The sequence below is a fragment of the Pelecanus crispus genome, chromosome 1 (genome assembly GCF_030463565.1).
Source record: "Pelecanus crispus isolate bPelCri1 chromosome 1, bPelCri1.pri, whole genome shotgun sequence".
Lineage (NCBI taxonomy): Eukaryota > Metazoa > Chordata > Aves > Pelecaniformes > Pelecanidae > Pelecanus > Pelecanus crispus.
Window position 1 is genome coordinate 222,698,554 of NC_134643.1, and position 25,260 is coordinate 222,723,813.

The following is a 25,260-nucleotide window of genomic DNA, read 5'->3' on the forward strand; positions in this document are numbered from 1 at the left end:
GCCTAGACAGCCAGGCAGACAGCCCGTCACACACAGGCTTCTGCTTATGGCACCATCGGGCTGGGTTTTGTTTTACTTAGCAAAACTCTGATTTTTGAGAAATCTGCCCCTTTAAGTTTGCCTTTCATCAGCCTTCCTGCATAAATAATCACACATGTTCTGAATAGCTGGGGTTGTAATCAGTGCTGGAGCAGCTGGAATCCAGACAAGGCACATTACAGGTGGATCCTGGTCTCTTTTCCCCAGCTTTCTAAAACATCACTTGTGCCATTTAAATCCACAAAGCGGCTCGGTCCATATGCAGCCCAACATAAAATAAGCCCACCAGTGTCTGTTCTTGCTACCCTCAGCCCAACAGAGCAGATAGTCAGCTCTCTGCAGCACTCAGGCGTGTCCACAGCAGAAGCTGAGCTGTGTTTGACCCTCTGGCACCCACCCTGCCTGGTTGAGACGGGTACCTTTGGGCAAGAGAAGGCCATGGTTATAGCAGTGGAAAATATGTCCTTGCTGCTTTGTTCCAACATGATTTTGCATCAAGCTGAAGGTAATCTGGCCTTAAGTAGTTTGGCAGCATATTTGACAGTAAATATTAAGCACAGATGAACTTCAAAGACAGGCTTTTTCCCTGCCCCTGTGGCATAAACTTCTTGTGCTGTCACTGGTTCAGCAATAAAAGGCTACTTCTCTCCTTCAAATTTGTGTGATCTCAGTTTAACTCCAGTGATTTCACTGAGGCTCTGTCCACTCCACCCCATGGGGAAGATAAAAAGAAAAAGAATATTTGGAAAATGAAGGAGGAGAGTGTGCTGGGGAAGAAGTCCTACCTGAAGACATGCCCCTAGCTTCTCTCACTTCTTTCTGCCCTCCCTCCCTCTCTTGAGCCAAGAGAAATGCTCATGTTATCCTTCCCAATGTGTTTCAGACAAAACAAACCAAGTTAACTCAGGCTGGTGAAATGAGAGGGCTTTCAGGCTGAAAAATGCTCACAGGAGCTCCCCTCATAGCATATCTAAAGGGACAGTGGCTTCTAGGAGGGGGGTGGTGACACGGAGCTGAGTGCAGTGCCTTTGGGTGCAGAGGACACCTTAGGAAAGCAGCTTTTCTTCTGAGACCCTACATAGTTCTTCAGCATGTCCCCCATACCCACAGGGTTTCCAAAGGAGTGTCTGTAGATTATAAGCTGATATTTTAATGCCAGAAGTATAGCATGGGAATGAGATTGTACAGGTTTAGAGAAGAAAGATTCATGCTACCATGGAATATTCCCATAGGTGGCCTCCATTGTTTTTTCAAATGACAAGAAAACATTGACACATAAGTGACATATGGTTGGCATTGGCAACCGCCTCCACTGCCACCAGCTGCACAATGACTGCTGCCTGAATTTACAGGCTGGGCTGCTCTGGATGTCAAAACCCAAGAGACACGTTCCCAGGCTTCAGCCGCTCTCCAGGCCTCACAACTGCCCCACGCTAGGTTAGCTCTGATCCTCCCATCCCTCTCCACTTACTTACGGTAGTGCTTCCACAGATCCATTAGATTCACAGGATGGAAAAATAATTCCTGCAAGGGCTGTGACCTCCCAGGTGGGCGGTCTGCATGAACGAACCTGAAACAAAAACGTCTTCAAAAGGGTACCAGGACACAACTGCGAGAGAGATTGCAGGGAGCGGACAAGAGAACAAGGGAAATAATGTTTAAGCAGGTAATGAAAGAGACAAATGCGAGACTTGGAGCCTCTTATTTATTAATAAAGACCAGCTGCTGTTAGGACAGAGAGTGCCGCCTGCTGGCATGCGCACGGGCTCTCTGAGGCAGGACTCCTGGTTTCTGCTTGTATCTTTGCCACCAACTTTCTGTTTGACCCCAGAAAATCAATTAGAAGGTGGTTTTCCAAATTAATGTTCCATGGGAATTGGGTACATGACTGCTCCCACTACATCTATAACTGTCTTTTTTTTTTCTTTAGCCCTCCTTGGAATGACTATATTAATACTTACCTATCTGGTAGAGCTGCCGTGAGGTTAATTTAATATTTGTAAAGTAATTTGATCTGGGGCTAGAGGATGCTGTATAAATGCAATGTATTACCATTAAACAGATCCAGGGAAAAGCCTCTCCCAGTCTGGTAAGGTCACAGAACTATGCCTCTGTGTGCAGAAAAATAGAAGACAATCAGGTGAGGTGGAGCACTTTCAAATGACTCTGTTTTTCCTGATGAAAAGAACAGCAGCCAGTAAAACAGAGGTAGAGTGTTGCAAGTGAGCAGAGCATTACAATATTCTGCCATATGTATATATATATTTATACATATATTTACCTATATATATAAAACCACATTAAATATATATATAAAACTTCCCTGTTTCTCTTCCTGATCTTAATGAGCAAAGATGACTGGGTGTCTAAACACAGCCTTCTTGAGCTCTTTGACTGAGGGCTGTGCTCCACCCTTCTTCCTTTTTTCTCTCCTCATAATCAAGGTTTTTCTTTTCATATCACAGCAAACTCTCCTTTGCCTTTCTAGCACCTGCACAGTCTCGTAGTAAGCCGCAATGCACTTATTCAATCCTACCTTAAATGTCCTGTCTTTTATCTCCCAAGCTCACTATCTGGATAAGGTAGTGAAAGGTATGCTCTTCCTTCCTATTTTTCCTATTGTCTTTGTGTTTCTTTTAAAAAAATGCACCGTGAACATGCTGTGTTGAGGTTGCATCTCTTCCTCATTGTCACCAAAGTGCTCCCTAATGTCTGGAAGGGTGAACTTTCCAGTCATTTAGGTAGGAAATACCTCCGTAAGTGCTGTGACCCTGTGTTAACATCGTATCAGTGTTCCTACCCATCCCCTTGTCCCTGCCCTCCCCTCCAAATCATCTCTCATCCTCACCCCTCCTACCCAGGTAAGGCAAGTCAGGAGGAAACAAAAGTGTCTGTGAATACGGCAGGAGCCCTGTACAGTGATGTGTTTTAATTAAATGTCTATGATCCATTTTGTAACAAGCAGGTGAGTGCACTTTCTGTGTGGAGTCTTCATGTTTTTGATCCATGACTGAAGTGTCTTATGTGGGAACTTTGAGTAATGATACATTATTCTTTTTCTTAATACAAAAATGTTATGACCTCAAAGCCTCTGGTTATATAAATCCACAAAATCAATTGAAATTAGTGATGTTGCCTTAATGTACACTACAGTGAAATCCAACCCTGTGTTCCTGTTTGTAAATGTAAAGCAAGTCTAGGAACCAGGTCTTTCTTCAACAAAGAAGAAAAGGAATTGAACTGTTGCAGAATAGAGGTAATCTGCTATCTTAAAAAAAAATCACAGTTATTTATTAATCAGAGCAATGAGCTAAATTAATTTAGGACTTTTAAATAGAAATAGACAGTTCCACAATGCACTTAGCTTTCTAAAAATATTGAAATAGCACACATCTAGTTAAATACAACAATCTGACAATAAATACGATTGAATTGGACACAAATATCTTTCTACATGGCTGATTTGACACTAACAGCGACACAGTGCTGACACCACGCAGCATCATATGTTAGCTGGTTAAACAAACCAAAAAATCAGTTTGAACAAATCAGTTTCTTCCATAGCATTACCCTCCTTTTCAGGTTGTGAGCAATCAGAAATAGCAGCTGTGTGAGGGTGATGAAGAAGGACAGATATGCCAAAATATTTGTCCGGTGAGCAGTTAAAGTCTGCCATATAGGGCTCTTGTGGACAAGAAGCACAGTTGCCCTACTACTTTGCTTCTCTTAGATGAATTTACAATCTGTTGTTTCTCTCTTGTTTCCACTGAGACTTAAAGGCAGGTTCAGGTACAATCACAAACAGCAAAAAACTCTGAACAGACAAAAAATATTAATGATAAGGAAATATCCACAGTTTAAATAAGGAGACTTTCATCTTCAGTGTAGTGCAGCAACTGGTAGCTGTCCTTGGACCCCTGTCTATAGATCGGTGGATTGTTCAGTAGTAGTTAGTTTTCTCTCATTGCATCAATAAAACATACTTGACTTTATTTAAATTACGACGAAAAAGTGTATTCTCCTTCTTAGATCAAGGGAAAAGGGTCACTTCTTGTGCCCTTGTGAAGTAATAGTGGTGGCATCCTTAGAGGAAGACATGGTCCATCACTAGGGAGCGCGGTCAGAACCTCCTGTTAATGTTCCACATCTCAGTGTTTTGCATTTCAAAACCCAGGTCTCCTCCTTTTCACCTCAACGTGTATTAGAGAAGGCTGGATCAAAAGGTAGCAGATAAGCACCAAGGGGATAGAACAGATGAGAAATCAACCTGCAGAGCCTGGGTCCAGGGACCTGCAGGACTGATTTGCCCATTCAGTGGCCCAATTCTTTTTATTAAGTCTTCTGTAGCTGTCATTTTTCCTCTGGATAGCCTTTTGACTCACCTTTATGCCCAAGAATAAAGACACATTATATTTAGTGAGTATTTCAGTGAATAACAGGTTAAGCAACGTACTAAGAATAAAAGATTGTCTCTTACCATGCATGGCCTCTTTTGGAAAGATTAGCAATAGCTGAAACATTAAAAGTACATGTCTTTTACTTGGCTAACTGCATGGTGTGCATTTTTCAAAACTAAATTACTCATGCCCTTTTGGCTTTCTTAATTATTAACATCTTTCTGGTTGAAATCCCTTCCCAGTAATCCTGTGTTGTCAAGGGTGAGCCTTATTTACTGCTGAATCTTTCCTACAGCTTTACAATAAACCAGTAAGTCAGAGAAGATGCAGAATTGTTTCTAAATTGGAGGGCAAGTTTCAATAGCAAACATCAGCATGATTAAACCAAGAAGCTCTAACTAGAATTGGAGTGGAGTCTTCTAAACTAAGGCCTAATTAACACTGGTAATGCTTAAAAGGAAAAGACGTGCCTACTATTGAGGAGGTGCTGATTTTAGAGAGTGCTTCTCCAATACCATTGGAGCTGATGGTACATCAATGTAATTAATTTCTATTGTTGGTTATCAATTCCCGCTCTTAAAAAATAACCACATTAACACTGTAGTGAGGCATATAAACAGCTAACCTGAAAGATGCTGAACATTTGAATTCAGGGATAGCTGCAAGGTGACTTCTTTGGGCTGCTCCTGAAGTCAGGAGATCAGAACCCAAGGAGGTCAGAACCCAAGGTCTGACCACAGCCAGTTCCCTCATTTGTACAGTTATAAGCAATAGGAGCTCTGGCAAGTAACTTTTAAATCTTCATTTTACAGGATGCATCTGATTAAGGGTTTCTGGATTTCCACCATCATGAAATATCATGGTGGTAGTTTAAGAGTTGAGTGTTTTTCAGGACACTTTCCCAGGTTTCTCATAATTTGCAGGGATCAGCTGATGCTTTGCTCCTCCCCTTCAGTCCTGCAGAACTTATGCAGGTCACTTACTGATTGTTGTTCTCTCAAGCTCCAGGTGTTTACATCCTCATGTGTGCATCAGCCACGTCCTACTCATTTCAGAGCTCAACCACTGTCTGCTGGGCTTTGCTAGAACATCTGTCAGTGCTTTCGTACTGACAATGGAGGAAAGATAATAGCCTTATCTTTTAAGTCCAATTTCAAGTGGCAATGAGGCTTGGCTTGGAGAAAAATCCCATTGAACGTTGTTTATAATTGGACTAATTAGAGAAGGCCTTAACTGTACAGATCATTAAGAGCAGATTATTTTACCAATAATCTTAATATGTCAGGATAATTTCTTACTCTGGTGACAGTCTCCTTTGATGCTCTTTTCTTGTCTAGTTCAACATTAGTCCACTTTTTATATTGCTTCCCTAGTCTGTTCTGTCTCTTGCATGGCAGACCTGACATCTTTGTTAATGTCCCACAGTATCATCACCTTTCAGCAGTGCTTTCATGTGCTTCAGCTGGAAACTCACATCAAGGTTCCCCCCCCACCTCAGAAAGCCCTATTCATATATTTAATTCTCGTAGTCACCCAAATACAGTTAACAAACACAAACAGGAATAATAGATCATTAGTGACTAGCTATGAGAAATCAGAGCTGCAAGATTACGGTGGTGTAAATCTGTGAGGATTAAGCCATCCTGCTGTGTTGACATTCAGAAGCACTTTGGAGACAACTTGATCTTTTTGCTTTATTCCCCAGCATGGGGGAAAGGAAGAGATAAAGTTTATTTTTATCATCTTTTCATCAAGTGCTTTGAAGTGCACCGTTTGTGGAATGGGGAATACGGTATGTTCCTATCTCTGTAGTGTTAGTGATGGACAAGTCTTTATGCAGTGAACCAGTTTAGAAATAGTAGCACTTACAGGTCCATTCTCCTAGATACATTGGCCTACACATCCATGTTAACTTCTAACTTTCTGAAGCTGCAAGTCTTCTGACTGCTGCTGTTTAATTGTGTTGTTTTCTATTAATGGTTTCCTTTCTCATTACTTCTGAAAACTGCTCTCTTACCAAACCCATGACACAGGAGAGGTACAATTTAATCCTCACAACACTGACACTTTGTTGTACCTTGTAATGTAATGTTTACTATCTGAAAACTTTTATGTTTGGGGATCTGTGAAGAAGAATTTATCTCATTAGGAAACAGTTCTCTCTGACTCCTTGGAAGAGATTTGTCTCATTAGGAACCAGAGATGACTCTCTCCGTGATGGGAGGGGGTAAATTTGCTTTCTAGACTTGGAAGATGCCAAAACAGTGGAGTTTGGCATTACAGGTGGGAGTTATCCCACTTTAGATATCTACAGCATAGATGCTTATGTCTTAGCTAGTCATGCTGGCTTCCCTTAATAGTCAAGGAAGAGGAACAGACATTTTGGGAAGGCATAATCTCATGAGATTCTCTCTCTCTCTTCTGTCTCTCATCTCCTGGCTGATGCTTTTCCTCTGTCTGCCTGCCTTCTGAGATGCTTGACTTAGTTTCTGTGGGTCCAGATCAAAAAGATTCGGAGGAAATCATGAAAGTCCATTCAGATAGTCTGAAACACATTTCATATAGACAATTAATTGCACACAAAATTCAAAGACTGAAAGGGGTCTCCTCAGTTGAGTCCAGTCTTCTGCTGTCAAGGGCAACCATGTTTCATAAAACTTTATATAAATTTACCAAGCTCTATGGATAGATCAGTGAGGCTTCTTCTCCTTAATACTCCTACTGGGAGGCTACTCCAAAATATTATTCCTTTGATCCTGGAAAATGATTTTTTTTTTCCCTTCTAATTTCCAGCGAGAATTTATTCATGCGTGGTTTATATCCATTTGTTCTTATGCCAGCATTATTCTCTTTAGCTTAAATAGCTGTTTTATCTTCTCACTGTTTATCTGTTTCATGCATTTGTGGAAAACAATCATAGTCTTTTCAGCCTTTGCTGTGCTAGAGTAGACAAATCAAACTCTTCTCATTTCCTCAGATGCAGAAGGTGCTCCCACCCTAATTATATCAGCCATTTTCTGCCACTCCAAATTCCCCCTTTCCTAAGCCTGGGAGAGTAGAGCACATGCAGCTCCGTATGAGCTCCTAATTCTTACAGTTATATTAGTTTTTCCTTATACTTGCTGGACACTCCTCATGTGAGACATTTGAAGATCATTTTCTTTTTTCAGTCTCAGAGCAAGTGATCAATCACTACAGTATCTTTTCTAATAATGTTAGATCTTTGCTTTTGAGATCTTAGTTCCAAAGATTATGAAATGCAAAATATAATTGACACAACAATAATAAAATGAAATCCCTCTTTTCCCTCTGAATTTTCATCATGTGAAACCTCATAGGCCTAACTTAAACTGTTTTCAGGATTCAGACCTGTTCCTACGTGGCTTGGAACCAAACCCAGGAGGCTTTTTGTCTTTAGCGCCCAGCAAAAACTTCTAAAACCTATCTTCTTTCCACTGCAGAAAATAAGAGTCTGCTCCAGGAATAAAACACTACTTGTTGGATTAAAAATTTAGTAGTATCCAACCCTTCTTCTCTCATCCTTTTACAGTGGTGTCTTCAACTTCTCATCACTCAACTCTTTTTGGTTCTCACTGCACTCCTCTCCAAGTCAACACCACAGCACCTTTGCAAGAAATCTCCTGCTCAGCCTCTGCAACTGCAGAATAGAAAAGAACTTTTTAGGATGGGTTGTAAAGAGTCCAAGCAGTAAAAACACGAAGCGTGCTCAATGGTGATGCACCAGCCAAGCTCTAATTGAGCCATGCAGAATACACATAAAGTGAGATTTCTTCAGAGGTTTTTCATCTACACAAATTTAGGCAGATTTATAAAGAGGGGAAAGCAGTCATATCTCTACCATCAGCATGATTTCATCCAAACTGAAGTTACCTACTCCAAAGTGGGATTACCTACCTAGCTAAGTAATTTTAGCAGGTTATTTTAACAAGTAGTACACTTCTTACCTCTCTCATTCTCCAAAAGAGCTGAATGCTTTCAGCTTGTACTGAAAGTAAGTAAAGGAAACAAACAAATAAATTAGCTCTAGCATTGGAAAAAAATGAGATGAAATGGTTAAAAGTTTGGCACTGTTGTAAGAACTGAAGGCAGGGTATTAAAATGGAGAATTTCAAGTAGCCTTGCCTATAAATAGCTCTTCTGTAGTATATAAATGCTAATATAGTGTATAAATACCAAAATCATAGAATCATAGAATCGTTTAGGTTGGAAAAGACCTTTAAGATCATCCAGTCCAACCATTAACCTAACATTACCAAGTCCACCACTAAACCAATTAAGGGGAGAGTAGCAAGTTCATGTTTCCTGGCTTGGTGACTGGATTATTACGCACACACAGAAGCATGCTCACACATACAGACACACATTGTATGTCCCGCCTCTCCAGAATACACACTTTAAAGACTGAAATACGACAAATATGTTTGTAAATGAAAAATGTATTTAAGATCCTTTTAAAGGACTTTTCCGTACCACCTTTGTTTCTTTTTCCATTTGGTCCCTGTAAATCTGGCACTTGTTAGAAAAACAATCCTAGAAAAGATGTGAAGTTCACCACGAAACAATTCTTTAATTAAAAGGCATTTCTGAATGATGTTTCCCCAGTGCAGGATGCACGATGGCATGGTGTGCCCTACATGCTGTCTCAGCACTTCCTTGGGCAGACCCTCATGCATCACGCAGTCACCCAGATGTTGCAATGACGCACACTTCTTTGCCGTCATATTGTAACCCTTTAGGACAGGATAAGTCTGTGTTGTTTGCACAGTTTCACAAACAAACCTGTCTTGCAAAGCCAAGGGCCTGAAGAAACTCAAACTATGGGGCAGGATTGCGCAACACATATAAAGAGAGAGGGCCTTAAAACAGGGCTCAGGAAGACTGAGTTGTGTTCCTGGTATAATCAGTCCTGCTGAGTGACCTTGACAGTCACTTCAGTCCCTTGTACTTCAGTTTCCTAAGCTGTAAAATGTGGCTTACATTTCTGACTGCTGCTCAGTAAAGATTTTTGAGCTCTGCAGGTAAAAAGCTCCCAGAACTGTATAAGCTAAGCAGCGTCCCTCACACTGCTGCTTACCTTGGAAATTACTCTACTATTTTCTTGGGGGGGGAAAAAAAGGACATAAATCTCGGCAAGAGGTCATCAGATGAGAAAATCAAACCCTAGTGGGCAGACTGGGAGCTTGGTGTTCATCCTCCCTAAGTTTTATTGCCTGTAAAAGAAACGCCTGCCTCTGTGCTGGGCTCTCTCTAGTCACTGGGGAGAAATGGGTGTTCCCAGAGCATGCTTCAGCTCATCAATATGGGCATCTAACACACATGAGGGGATTTATACCATGGGACAGTCTTTTTCTCTGCTGACTACAGAGAGGGTTGAAGGTATCTCCATTATAGACTAATTGTAACCAGATGAGATGAATCCCACCCAAAATGACTACAATAGAGAAATTAGGTATTCTCCAAATATTTTCTAACATAGGAAGTGTCTTCCCTTTCCAGCCAGCTTTGACTGCTTACCGGTCTGAGGCCTCAGTATTGCTGACAGCCGGCTGCTTTATCCCGCTGGGTGTTAGGAACTTTTACCCCACATGCGATTTAGGTAACCCCAAATCTTGGTCTTACAAAGGAAAGGCTTTGAGAGACTCAGAGGGCAGGGTGGGGTTTACAACCAATGAAGCAGGAAAATCTCATCGCCTCCCTGAAGCTCACCATTCCCTCAATCCAATTAGTGGGGCTGTGCTGTGAGGACCTCCTGGGAGATAGCAGCCCACTGAGTGGTCACCACCATCCTGATACCGAACAGGGACAGCTCACTCCAGGCGGGAAGACACCAAATGGGAGTGGACAAATAAACTGACCGCAGAGGGAAAAAGGTGTTTAATTAGCCCCTTTCCAGGCTGCGTTGCTTTGTCTCTCCAGTACGTTTGAATGTGTGGCTGTTTTCCTTGCAGAGGGATGCCCTGGCTTGTGTAATGGCAACGGCAGATGCACTCTGGACATGAACGGCTGGCACTGTGTCTGCCAGCTGGGCTGGAGAGGAGCGGGCTGCGATACTTCCATGGAGACGGCATGCGGCGATGGGAAAGACAACGACGGAGGTAGGACATGAGCGCATGTGATATGTCAGGCTTTGCAGAGCCTATAAACCTTGCACAGTGAACAGTCAGCTGGGCTTGATTCTGCAGGGCAGATTGGGTTTTGACAGCTGGTGGAGAACAGACAGCAAAGTCTGCCAGGCTGACTCAGCCAGAGTGGATTTGAATTCAAATGAAATGGATTTGGACTTGTGGTGCCAGGGCTGAAGAGGGAGGTTTGTTTATCCTCAAATCAAGTCCATATACCAGAGAGCAGGCAGAGGCTTTGCGCTCGTCCTGTCGCTCCACCCCAGCCGGGTGGCTCAGCAGTGACACGATGGGACCACCTCAGACAACAAACGCCCCTGACTGTTCGAACTTTGGCCTCACTGCCTGAGGTTTTCATCAAGGCTCTCTGGTAGGTCACTACTGACTTGGGATGGATGTTTTGCAGAAACTTAGAGGCTTTGGTGAGTGATCCCCATGCCCACAAGCCATCCAATCCCTCTCAAGCCATGTTTTATTGATTACAGTTCCATATGTAATGATGTCAGGCATGTGAATAATAGCCCTGCGTAATGCAAACTTAATATTCAGAGTTATCTCATTACAAAGGAAACCCTGGTGCAGTGTGAAGGTTTGAATTAGGGGGCAGGAGATGAGATATTAAATTTAAGGCATAAGGGAGACTGCATAATTTGTTTTGTTGTCACTCAGCAAAAGGCTTTGTAAACCACAAGTCTGGGCCAGGACCCAGACTGTGAAGTAGAGACTGCATTTTGCAAGCCTCTGTTTTATCATATTCACCAGAACAGTACAGTTAAAAAAAAATATAAAAATAGCCAAGCCAAGACTGTAATTATCTGCTTCACAGCAACTGGGATTCTGATTGAATATTTAAAATACTTCTGCACATCTGGCATAGCAAATGCACCAAACTATCCCTTTAGAAAAGATGGAAAAAATTGGAGAACCATACAAAGAATACACAGTACAGTATAAAACAAAGGTTGCTTTTTGCCTCACATGAAACTGAATATCATTGTACTCATCTTTCCTATTTACAGCTGACACAGGGCAGCAATAAAGTTCATCATATCAGATGTGTAAAAATATGTTAAATAGAGCCAAGGATAATCCCACTTTCCATGGAAAAAATAACCAACAAAAATCCTGTGAAGTTTTTAGAAAGAGAGAGAGTAATCCAGTAGGAGTCATCCAGCCTAATGTACAAGGTAGACCACACCTGTATAACATCAAAAAGAGCATGACTAGACTCTGAGCAGGTTGGTGGAACACCATCTCCTCATATCTCCTGGTTCAAAGTTCTAACCTTGTAACTGGATTACCCTCACCCTGAAACGAGCTGTTTGTTGCCTTGCTAGCCTGCAGGACAGGAGATGTAGACAGGAGACAAAAGGCATCGACATGTTTACAAGTTAGTGCACATCAGCTGCTAACTTGCATTTGGTGAACTTGTGTGGAGCAGTGGTGTACACAGCTAGAGCAGAGCAACTGCTGGGTTGTAACATATTGCCATGTGACAGCTTACTCATGTCAGAGCCCACAAATGAGTGTTGACTTTACTCTTGGTACACTAAAAAAAAAAAAATACATGTACATGGTGTGCATTACAGCTTACAGATAATCCATGTCGTACACTGTGCTATTCCTTTGATTTTTCTACATTACTGCTAAGGACTCTCCTCAGCTGGGAAGTGGAACAGGTATATGTTTACCTTCTCAAGTTGATTTTTATACATGTTTATGAATTTGTGGGCTCAAATCTAGAATTTCAACCTCTGAGATGTAGGGGCATCAGCAGTGGTGAAGTACTTCTACTCTGAGGCCCAAGTTCCTTGTTTAGCACAGGCATTTGGATATGGTTGCATGGACTGGTAAAGAAAGGCGGCTTCTGGACGTGTTTTCTAGTTGTTATGCTGATCCCTATAGCAAGACAGCTGGAGACATTTGAAGAACATCCATAGAGTAATTTAGGTTGCAAGGGACCTCCAGCAGTTGTCTAGTTCAACCCACTGCTCAAAGCAGGTCTTCTTGCATGAGGTTGCTCAGGACTGTGTCCAGTCAACTCTTGAACACCTCTAAGGATGGAGATTCCACCTTTCTGGGCAACCCGCTCCAGTATATGACCACCCATATATTAAATGTTTTTCTCCTGATATCTAATCATAATTTTCTGTGTTCCAACTTAATGTTTGTTGCCTTTTGTGCAGCACCATCTGAGACATCATAGAGTACCCCAGCTGGCTTCTGGCTTCCCCTTCACAGTAACTTGGACCTCTGGTAGAGCATATGTATGTTTCATGTGTGACAACTGCCTTTGAATTTCTCAGATATCCAAAGGCAAGTCAAATGACACTAGGCACCTGTGTTTGGGAAGCAGAATTGAGCCCATATTCGACACAGCCACTTTGTCACCACAGACATTATACCTTGGGAAACTACTGTGCCATGAAGAACACTGAAGGGATGTAGGTGTGAACAGCCTCTTGAAAGAGCATGTAGTATGTGAATGAACACTATGCCTTCTCCCTCTTTTGGGGTCCTATCACAGTCTCTGGAATGTTGCATAGTCAGGGCTGGAGAAACGTGGTTTATTTGACTGTTCACTATAAAGGATTTTAGGGCTATTGCTGAATTTGTCTTCATCTGCACATGAATGTAGGCAATGGAGATGGGAGTCCTTTCATGATGCTTTAGAAGTCAAACATCTGAGCTAGTCACTGTGGGTACCATCAATGGAGAGAAATAGATTTAGGGCATCATCTCTCAGCTATTTCAGATATCAACTCGTAGGTGCCTACTTTTGGTTGGTGACTGCTGCCTGTTAAGTCACTTTCTGCTCAGAGCAGCATCTCTCGAAGCTGAGACACCACACTACGGGGAGGGGAGCTTCACCCTGCCTGAGCTCATTGGAAGCTGGTTCCTGTGCTGTGGTATCATGTGTCTGCTAATCAAGATCTCTGCAGCCGGAAATTCCTCAGGATAATGGGAGCTGAAGTCAGAATCTTTTTCATCAGATCCCAGCCTAATCATACCCTGAGGGAGACGGGTACCAAATTACAGGGCGTGTTTGCCTCTTCAGTCTGGAGGCTGTTCAGATAAACAATAAAAAGCTAAGCAGAAGTCACTCAGAGAGAGACTCAGTGAAATGTAATCTCCGTTCAGGTTAGAAAAAAAGGTGTCTCGGAGAGCAGTGCCCTCTCCACACACAAGTGTCATTTGTCAAAGCTAGCACTTAGGTTTCACACCCAGGTCCACTTTATTTACACTTTTAAACACAAAGCCCGTCAACTTGAAAGGAGTTGTAGCAAGTAACTGAGAGCAGGCAATCATCCAGTATCAGTCAAGGGAAAACAGTGCAGTGACAGAGCTTTAACAATCTGGGTAAAAGGCTAGGATTTTGCACATTTGACCTAAGAGGCCACCTGTATTACAACAAATGGGAGGTGTTTCCTTAAAACAAGCTGAAAAAAGTGCTTTTTGCCTCTCTTTGGCAGAAAATAACCTCTCCAATTCATGGCTGAAAACACTCACTACCTGAGAGTAGTCCTGTCTCACCCCACACTGAGTGCTCTGTCATGTGCTTGAAGAATAAGAAGTTTGAAGGTTTAAAAGACCAAGGAAATTATCTTCTGTGACAAGTCCTAGAAGTGGAGTTAATGGCATTTGACAAAGCCTTGAGAACAGGCTGATATGCCATAGGCTAAATATGGGCTCCATTGCATTTGTAGACTCCTCCATCAGGAACAGAGTGTACAGGAAAAATGGAGGGGAAGAGGACAGGATATTCTCTGCAATCTCACCGATATGCTATTGGGCAGCAAAGCTTTGCTCTGGAGAAATCATCGTTAGATGTATGACACGCTCCATATTGAGAGCCAGACAGCTGGCCAATTCACCCTATCATTGTCTGGATACACCCCACTGTCCTGAAACCATGAGAGAATTACAGATATGAAGCTAAATTACTCTTTTGGTCTAAAAGTTCTGTCTGATCAACACAGTAACTTCACTTGAGGGCCTTTGTTATTGTTTTGGTCTTTTCCAGAGTAGCGAAGTGTGGTGGGTTGACCCTGTCTGGATGCCAAGTGCCCACCAAAGCCGCTCTATCACCCCCCTTCTCAACTGGACAGGGGAGAGAAAATATAACGAAAAATCTTGTGGGATGAGATAAGGATAGGGAGATCACTCAGCAATTACCATCACAGGCAAAACAGACTCAACTTCGGGAAAATTAGTTTAATTTATTACCAATCAAAACTGAGTAGGGTAAGAGAAATAAAACCAAATCTTAAAACATCTTCCCTCCACCCCTTCCTTCTTCCCGGGATCAACTTCACTCCCAATTTTCTCTCCCTCCTCCCCCCAAGAGGTGCAGGGGGACGGGGAATGGGGGTTGCGGTCAGTTCATCACACATCATCTCTGCTGCCCCTTCCTCCCCAGGGGAGGACTCCTCACACTCCTCCCCTGCTCCAGCGTGGGGTCCCTCCCATGGGAGACAGTCCTCCATGAACTTCTCCAGCGTGGGTCCTTCCCACGGGCTACAGTTCTTCACGAACTGCTCCAGCGTGGGTCCCCCACGGGGTGCAGCCCCTCAGGAGCAGCCTGCTCCAGCGTGGGTCCCCCACGGGGTCCCCAGCCCTGCCACCAAACCTGCTCCAGCCTGGGCTCCTCTCTCCACGGGGCCACAGCTCCTGCCAGGAGCCTGCTCCAGCGTGGGCTTCCCCCAGGGTCACAGCCTCCTTGGGGCACATCCCCCTGCTCCGGCGTGGGCTCCTCCCCGGGTGCAGGTGGATCTCTGCTCCCCTGTGGGCCCCCATGGGTGCAGGGGCACAGCTGCCTCGCCATGGGCTGCACCAGGGCTGCAGGGGAATCTCTGCTCCGTGCCTGGAGCACCTCCTGCCCTCCTTCTGCACTGACCCTGGGGTCTGCAGAGTCCTGCCTCTCACATATTCTCACTCCTCTCCCCGGTTGCAGTTTGTGCCCCACTGGGTTTTTTTCCCCCACCTTCTTAAATAGGTTATCCCAGAGGCGCTAGCACCGTCGCTGATGGACTCAGCCTTGGCCAGTGGCGGGTCCATCTTGGAGCCGGCTGGCGTTGGCTCTGTCGGACATAGCAGCTTCTCACAGAAGCCACCCCTGTAGCCTCCCTGATACCAAAACATTGCCACACAAACCCAATACATTCCATCCCTCGCCTCTGTGAATCACATATTTAAGAATTATCATTAAAATCCACATACATCACACAATCCACCCCTCCTCCCTTCACCACAATTATAACAACCGAAATTCCCCATGATCATGCTGTTCTCTAACATTGTTCAGTCCATGTTTTTGCCCATTACCTCTCCCAATTACTTGTCATTATCTCGAATTGCTCATGCCCCATGTCAGGCGCCAAAAAGGGCTGTGGTGGGTTACCCTATCTTCCAGATAGGGTAAAGCTTTCTGGTTCTCTGGGAAGTGGAACTGACCGCATCCTTCGTTTCCTGCTTTGAAAAATTCCAGTTGCTAAACAGCTGCTGAACTCTGCCCAAAGTGAATCTACTTTACTTGTGAAAGGCAAGAGTCTTTCTCAGATGAAAAATATGTCTGGAATAGAAATGTTCCTAATATTATCTAACCCTTCATATTCATTAGAGGTTGATGTTCCATTGTCTGCTGTTCTCTGCTGCCTCTTCCCAATTTAAACACTTCCAAAGGCTTGTGTTAGTGATTATTGCAGGATAATTTAAATAGATAGATAGACAGATGGATAGATAGAGAGATAGATAATCTTCCCAGTCAAATAATGCTGGCCGATCCTAACGTATATTGCACACCATTACATAGAAGTATAGCAGCTTCATTTTTCTTACATGTCACCTGGTCAATGATCTTCCTTTGGGAGTGAAGAAAATAAACCATCCTCTTCTCTTTTTCTGCAAGAATTGTAGTAGCGAAGCTTCTGCCCCTCAGTTTATGTCCCATTCATGGCAGCTACATGCAATGCATTTAGCCTAGCATGAACGCAGGCTTCCAATGTACACGTGGCCCCCTTTTGCCTTTGCCCATTCAGTCTGCACTCCACCAGATGCTACCTGAGAGCTCCGAGGGGGAGCAATCCTTTGCTATACTTCCCTCTGTCCCCCAGGCCAGGGCAACTAAGAGTTGCCTTAGTCTTCAAACGCTGGAGCAGTGAGCAGGTCAGAGCCACCAAGCCACTGCGTGTGGGATTTTTGCCTTTCCTTGCAGCCTTGAGCATTAGTTAGTGCTGCCACTAGAAACCAGCTCTCACTTCAGGGACGATGTAATTCAGGAATGGGTTCTCTGAGGCAAATCAAAGCTGTTTGTTTAACTGTACCATAGCCCATCGGTGCAACTCAACAGAGTAATGCTTCGTGTCTTGCTTGGCCCGTTGAAGGGTCAGGTAGTGCTTGTAGTAAGGTGGAGACTTGCCTAATGCTTTGGGACAGCAGCATTTAAAATTCTTTGGCAAGAGAAATTTTGGCTCTGCACACTAGCCTTCTTAACACCCATGTGTCCACCATCTGTCCACCACATGCCAAATAATGCGTTAGGGAACTGGCAAGAGTCTGCATTGCTCTTTGCCAGTACGTAGGGTTACACCTGAAGGTAGCGGCAGGGTTTTAAAGGGAATTGTAAAGAATCCAGGAGAACCCCAGAATGCAAACCTTTGTCTTTGCAAATGCTTGAGCTGCTGACAAGGTGGTGGGGTGCGTTCAGATTTTTTTTTTTTTTCTCCTTTTTGCACACTGTTATGAAGCTTTACTTCATGCCTGCAAGGCTTTTATAGCACAAGAAGATTGTCTCCTGGGCATGGTGTGGGAGCTGTCTGCTTCCTCGAAACCATAAAAAATGATGCATTAATGTGCTAGCTACAGTTATGAAGGGAAGTGTTGAGATCTGAATGCACCTGGGAAAACGGCCATCATAAATTAGCATTTACCATCACAGATAGATCCAGTCAAACAACAGGGTCATCTTGGAGGAACCACAAAGCACTGCTAAAAAGAAGAGAAAGTCTGCTGTACCTGAAAAGATTGGCTAGCTGGTATAATTTGGTATAAATCACCCAGATTCTCTTCCTCTGTTTTATGATGACTGTTAATCAACCTTTCCTCAAGTAAGAGAACAAAATGACCAGTTCACATTTTCAGGTTTCAGCTCTTTGCTGATTCTGTGTTGGATGGTAACACCTGAGTATCACCCGCTGCCGGTTGTTAGCACTGCGGCTGTCAGGACAGCGGTGTGAACCCAGGCATTACAGCATCCAGAAGCAGGTGTTGGTTGTGCCATTACTGAGGATGACGTGTTGTGAACTGAGGGTCTGGCAGTGGCTGTGGGTTGTCTTGACAGCTTGGGAGAGTTCCTGGTACTTTTGACTAGTCCTTAATGGAATCCCTTTGATTAATAGATTCAGAAAGGAACCATGAAAGTGTCCTCTGTGTTGAAAGAAATGTGCCATTGTCTGCTGAAGTGAGGGAAGGAGGCGCTGCTGGTATATAAGATGTAACAAAAGGTGACATGAACCATCTTCAGAAAAGACAGGCTTGGACACGCATTTCACAAAGCATTTCTGCACCTGAAAAGATGCTTAAACAGAGATTGGGCACCAGTACTTAAAGGAGAAATTCAGGAAATCTCTGCCAGACCTGCTTTAGCACCTAAGGCAAACCCTTGCCTCCTCTTTGGGGCAGCAAGTCCCCTTAAAAAACTAAGTTTTTGCCCGGTGTGCTCAGGGTGTATAGAGTGCATGGCCACTTTCCTCTTGACCAGGATTTGAGAAACATGCCTATATCTGAGTTGTCTGAGACCACTTTCCAAACTGTGCTCAGATGATTGCTTGAATTGCCTTGGATTCAGTCAACAGAATATGTCAAGGTGAACTTTTCAGCAGTAGTTTAACACTTGCAGCACTTGCCAGGAAAGCAAGAGACCTTGGTGACAAGGATATCTCAGCTGCTGAGGGTGTGAACCCATTTCTCCCACAAAAAATTTCTAAGTTCTGAGTCCCTTTTTCTCAGAGGAATCACTTTTGAGAGGTGCTTTGGCTCCTGAAGGAGGCAGTTTCAGGAATGGTATTGCATGACCGTTGATGACGTTAAGCAACCTGTACTTACTGCACTGTCTGAATGCCAGTCTCTCTGCTGCTGGGAAGGGCCCTCGCATACATGCCTTGTTCAGCTTCATGAATAGCACTCCAAACATAGATTGCCTGGTTTCCATGCTGCTTTTCTGGTCATGCAATGTGTAAGCCCTTTTGTTAAAAGCCTGCCTGGAGAAAGGAAGAAACCCATGAAGCCAGCTGCATCAACTCTATCCTCCAGAGCAATGATGAGTTGGGGGATGCTGTGAGCTTGTAGACTCTAAACACATTATTATAGCTCTGGTTTATGCCAGTGGTGATTATCATGTATTTTCTGTCATTTCCTCCTTCCTCTTCCCTTCTTTTTCTTTTCAGATGTTTTGTTAAACAAGAGTGTAGCTCTGGATTAGGATGGACTTTTTGCAGGGTATTTCTGTAGTGTCTAGCACTGCAGAGCTCTGCTTCTGCACTAGAGCCCAAGGAGTAATTCAAATACATGATTACTATTACATATGACTATATTATTTTGAACTTGCAAACATGTGCTGAGCACTTAGAGAAGAATGTGAGGGCAATTCCCTTCCCAGGCAGGCAGCAACCTAATTTAGCCAGGATACAACCAGTGAGAACCTTATTCAGGCAAAATCAAAACAGAGCAGGTGGGATAGAAAGAATGAAGAGAACTTTAATAGATAACATGATCACAGCGGGTTGACAGTCACACTGCTATTGTTCCTTACATTTGTGTTTTGTTTCCCTTTGATTCCTTACAGTGGGGCCAAAAGCTTTTTTGTTGAATAGGTAAAATTATTCTCTGCAAAGCACTGGAGTAAAACCTATTTATTCCCCAAATCCAATCGAAGTAAATTGAGTGTCAGTCCTCAACTCAGGGCAGAACATCATTACTCCTGTAAAGCTTCATCAGCACAACCATTCACATGAACAATAACTTGTGTTTTGTGCAGAAGTACTGAGCCATTCCTTTAGTCTCTGTGTCACCAGAGTTTAGACTAGAGCTAGAAGGATAAAATCTGATTTGCTCAAGGGTAAGACTAACACTTTGTTAGCTTTACCTCTGAGCATCTATATTTTAAACCCTCCCCATCCAAACTCTCCCAGTAATACATGCAAAAGCATCACAGGACAAGACAGACAGTGTCCCCACAAAAAGTGATAATGCGTAACTATTTGTATAATCAGTGCGTTTTATGCTTTCATTGGCAATGAAAATACTCCCGAAAGACAATGGAGTTGTATTGTTATTTTTCTTTCTAGTTTTGCTTGGCCTAGTACAGTTTCTCACAGAGGCTCTTCCTGCTGCAGTCAGTGGCAAAAAGTCTCATGATCTTCAGCAGGAGCAATCCTTGAGTTTGCCATGTATGCTTTCCCAGATTCACCCTAATAAGGCTCCGTCGGCTCACCTTCTCCTGACTGCCGGTGTGTCCGGGGCTCCCGATGTGCGTCACGGTCTACAGGATGCTCTCTGGCTACAAACAGGTCTGTCCCTACCTGTGGCCTGCCTGTTCCAGCCCAACATGTGACATGCAGCACCTGTCAGAGTCTGCTTAAACACATAATAACACCTCTGGCTGAAGGTTATTTGCATTCAGTTGTTGATGTTAGCATGACGGATTTTTGTTGCAGCATCCATAACTCTGTAGAAATACTCAATTATTCAATCTCAGCGAGCTAAGACGCTGCCCGTTAAATCAGCCAATACAATTGTGGGGCCATGAAAAGTCACAGCTAATTTGAAATTTTATTAGCTCTCAACTGATCTTGTTTACTGCAGAAGCAGTCTCTCAAAACCAGCCCTTTGCTTCTGTACAAAACTCTAATCCTTGACACCTTGTTGGCACTGCATCGTGGTGAGTGAGGGACTTGGAAGCTAGACTGCATGAGGCTTGAAAGAGGAATGAGACTGCTGTGGGTTTTGTGAGCACTTTGCAGCCAGTAAGTGCAGCAGCAACCCAAGGAATGCAGAGAGAGTAGCCCCATTGCTGCTGAAGAGTAATTCTTTTGCAGGATAGTAGTGGCTGTGAACGTGACAATTAGTTGTTGACCTGGGGAGGGAATGTGTCACGCTCATCTCATCATAGTTTAGAAGTAAGCCAAAAGATCTGCCTCTCCTAATAAGCAGTGGTGTTCAATAGGCACACAGTTTTTCCTATCTGTTAGTGGCTGCTTGTGTGTCTTAGGATCTTAATTCCTAGCAAAGGAGTCTTTCAGGGAAGCTGGAGAGTCTGGACGTGAAGGCAGGTGCGGAGCTTACCATACCAGCTTTGTTTCTATCATAACACACCTGGAACAGGTTCACTTTATTTGTTGTTTTCTTGAGAAGAAAATTACTTTTGGCTGGACTCTGCAACTCCTTGTGTGGTAAATACCAGAGAGCATGAGATAGTGTTCCTCCAGCCCACCTGAAGCTCCGGTGGGCAGAGTAAGCAAAACACAGCCCTGAGTCCTCCACATTGACCCTAGTAGCTCCAGATTTTCAACACTGCTGGTTGGTTTGGGTGGCTGTATGTTTTTGCATGCTAATTAAACATCATAAAGGGCACAATTTTCAGAAAGTGATGGGTCACAAGCAGTGTTTGAAAGCCAAGTAATTTTAGGTCATCTTAAATTTGGCATCCAGGTGACTATTTGTGGAAGGCAGTTATGATATTGAGTATCTTGTGAAACTCCTCATTAAGGTCAGCATTCAGATCTGTTGTCATTATCTAATGTAGCTGCCCCAGTTGCTAATGTGTCTTGCCCCAGTGAATCGTAAGGAGATATATAATGAAGTACACAGCTATGACTTCTCATGCCCTGAGATCTCTCTTGATCTATCAAAAGAGTGAGGATAAAGTGACATTTGCAAGAAGCTCCCTACCCATGAAGAGCGAGGAATTCAGGGACCTGCATGGATTAATAGAAAATAAAATCAGAGCAAAATAAAACTCATGCTTTAATGATCCAAATAGACAAAAACAAATGTGGGAAGCCAGTACCAGCAGCAAAGGAAAATAGAGCAAGGTATGATCTCACAAAGCAATATGAAGTAATAATACAAAACACCTTTTAAATTTATAAAGCATGAAGGTGAATTTTCCTTAGAACTCACTGCAAAATTTTCAAAGAGAAGTAACAGGAGGTAAATGTGGGACCTCGTGGCTTCTGCACCCCAAGTTTTGCAGCAGCAAAGCCACAGAGACCCATGATCTGTGTGTGGATTCCTAACCCTGGTAGCTCCCACAGCACGGATACACAGCACAGTAAGTTCTCAGCTATGGCCATGTTCATACAGCTCTTGGTTTTAAAAAGTGGCAGCTCCCTTATTCGACACATAGCCATAGTATGATCATGGCACTTCAGAGAACAAATGTGTTGCTCCATGCAAGGTTGAAAGTCCTGCACAGAGGGATTACAGTAATTCATATTCTTTAAGGTCAAAGAGGCTACTATGATCAGCTTGTCTGACCTCTTATATACACAGGCTGTTCATTTTTTTCCCCCCAGAACTGGATTAAAGCCTGTCTTTTAGAAAGATATCTCATATATCAAAGACAGTTGATTACAGTGAGTCTACCACTTCCTCCGGTAAGCTATTCAAATGCTTAATTACTGCTAGGAAACTGCATCTTATTTCAAGGTTGAATTTGTCTAACAACTCCAATATCCCACCACTGGAACTTGTTTTGCCTTTGTCTGCAAGGTTACCAATATCTCCTTCTGCCCTGCATGCTCTGATGTCTTTTCCATGTGCAAGTCCCTCCACACAGAGCAACAATCCATTCCAAACCTTTTCTCTGAACAGCTGAGGAAGATTAAACCTCCCATCGTAAGGTTTGTTTTCCAGCTGCTGGATTTTTTTTGTGTGTGGCATCCTTTGATCCCTTTCCAGTAATTTCACATCTTTTGTTATGTGTGGGCACCAACACTGGACACAGAACTGTGGCAGCAGTATTGGGTACAGAAGAGATACCATTTCCCAACTTTGGGGTTTTTATACTTCTAAGGTTCACAGTAGCCTTTTAGCAATAGCCTTGCACTGAGAACTCATGTTGAGACAATTATCTCCAGTGACCTCTAAATTCTGTTCTGAGTCATTGCTTTTCAAGAGTCTCCCAGCCCGTAAGTATAACATGCTTTCTTTGTTCCCAGGGGTATTATCTTGCATTTTGCTCCATTAAGACACATTTTGTTTGATTGTGACCTTGTAGCAATGTGAGTCAGATCACTCTGTATCAAAATGATCTGGGTACACTATTTACCACCATACCAAGCTTTAGGTGACCTGAAGATTTTACCAGGAGAGATTTAAACTACATTCTAAGACAATGATGAAAATGCTGAATAGGGTTGGATGCAACAACAAATCCCAAGGGACCCCTCTAGAAAAAGCTTCAATCATGGATGCCTTTCAATTAACAAATTAATTCAGAGATCTGTCACTGAGTCAGATTTTAAGCCATCTCTTGTGTTCCTCAGTATTACATAATACAAGCTTTTCCACCTCTGAGATATTTCATGCATCCTATATAGACAGAGGAGCCCTTAACAACTAGGCTGGCAGTCCTGCCAAAAATAAAACTCTTTTGCCAGACCTCCTTTGTGCAAAGCCGTGAAATAAATGCCTTTTGCGATCTCAGAGTCACCATGGGGTGAATCAAATCACTGCCTCTGAGAAAAGGGAGCTATTGGCAAGACATTGCCACATCTGGTAAATAATGTGATCAATGGATTGCATCTTTAACTAAGAATCATGTAATCATAGAATAAGTAAGAGTGGATGGGACCTCTGGAGGTCATCTTGTGAGCCCTGTCTCATTCCCTTCAGAGAGGGACAGACATGAAGAAGAATCACCAGGACTCAGCAAAAAATGTTCCTTTTCTGCCATTTATGGTAAAGCAGCTCCAAAATATTCTGCTAACATTATTTTTTAAGGGACCAAGTCCACTTTGATCAGATCATCTGCCCTCTGTATAGCACCAGACAGAGAGCTTTACTTTAGGATTACTTATCTAACTCATTTCTTGTAGGTAGAGTTGGAATACTGTTTTTAGAAAGACGCTCTATCTCATTTTAAAGATTGCAAATTCACCAATCCCACCAGTGAGCTCTTCCAAACACTACCTTAGTCTGTAAACTCTTTGGGGGCAAAGACTGTCTTTTTATTTTCTGTTCACAAAACATCTGAAGCACAACCCAATGAAATAACCACAATTCTCATTAAAGATTTATATCTGCAATGTATTTTCAGCCTGTTCTCCATGCAAGCATTGCTTCATGGAAGAGACTAAACTCTAAAGCTATCTGTGCCTTCTTGGAGCAGGACCACTTGGATCACTTGTGGACCATACAATAAAAAAAACACAAGAAAACAATATTCACATGGAGACATCCCTATTTATGATCTGGTTTGTAGCTTAACTCTTGCTGTTGACCATGGCTCAGACAAAAACATCCTTTACATTTTCTAAGTGAAGGAAATGCTTTGCCCTGAGACTGCTGTTGATATTGGAGGGAGTTGAGTAGCTAAACCCCATTTTAGCTCTTGAGGACCTTAATGACTTTAAGATGTCAGTGACAAACCTCTCCGGTGTAATTACCCCCAACTTATTCCATACAGGCCTGAAACACATTAGTTGAAAGGCTTATCTGCAGATGAGGCCTCAGCATTCCCACCTGTACAAAACGTTGTCCTGTGCATCTGTTCTTCAAACATTTATCTACTGTTTCCTGCAAAAACAACATTTCCTTGCTATCTTGCAGATTTAGGTCCCAAACACATTTGTGATGCCTGGAATAAAGACACGGTAATGAAGAGGTATGGTACAGCTGGTTTGCGGTCCTCTCAGCAGAGTGTCTGTAGCCTCAGAAAACGTTATTAATGTGTGGGAGAAAATGACAACATTTTATCTTGCTTGAAACTGTAGTCTATGTAGTAACAAGCCTGGTTTGTTGTTTCTTTTCCGTCTCTTTTTTTTTTTTTTTCTGTTGGGTAGCTATGGATAAGCATATCACATCGATGCAGGTCTTTATTCTGTGAATGGTCTTTCAAACCCCGTCTGAGATTTGACCTTCCAGAATCCTACTGGCCTAATCGTCTGCAGCAAGTCATTTTTTTAATGGCAAATAAAATGTAATTAGTTCTTTTTCATTATCACTAGTCATCAAGAGAAAAGGCAGATGGGTAGGTTTTGTGCCCGAGCTGATAAATTTTAGTGGCAATTTTGCAAGGAGTTATAAAGATGTATAGATATCAGAACAGACAGAGGTAAGGATAATGGATGGGATTTTCAAAAGCACTTTTGCTAATCTAACACTGCTCCCATTATCATTAATGGCAGGTGCAGAGCACTTGTGAAAATGACTCATTGTGTGTGTGTGTACATGTCTACATGGAGCAGAAATTCATTGCACTTTGACCCACACGTAGACGGGAAACTCTGGGAACGCTGAACAGGCTTTTTGTTCAGTTTTCTGTGTATGGGTAACCACATGAAATGATGGTGCCAGTGATGTTTTCTGGCACTAAAATCTTCCAAGAATGGAATAGGTGTAACTTAACAGAATCCAAGTCCCTGACGTGTAAGCCATCATAAGTACTGGAGCAATAATAACAG

General features: G+C 43.0%; 1 protein-coding gene across 4 annotated transcripts in view; it reads left to right on the plus strand.

Annotated features, from left to right (window-relative positions):
- The window catches only part of TENM4 (teneurin transmembrane protein 4), a 342,594-nt gene that overhangs the window by 219,833 nt on the left and 97,501 nt on the right, over positions 1-25,260 (plus strand). For 2 of the 4 annotated variants that reach the window (XM_075727611.1, XM_075727613.1), the window contains 2 exons: positions 2,605-2,631; positions 10,406-10,552. In XM_075727611.1, the coding sequence (XP_075583726.1) occupies positions 2,605-2,631; positions 10,406-10,552 (174 nt within the window). The remainder of the gene's footprint in view (positions 1-2,604; positions 2,632-10,405; positions 10,553-25,260) is intronic. The other 2 variants (XM_075727612.1, XM_075727614.1) reach the window with 1 other exon arrangement.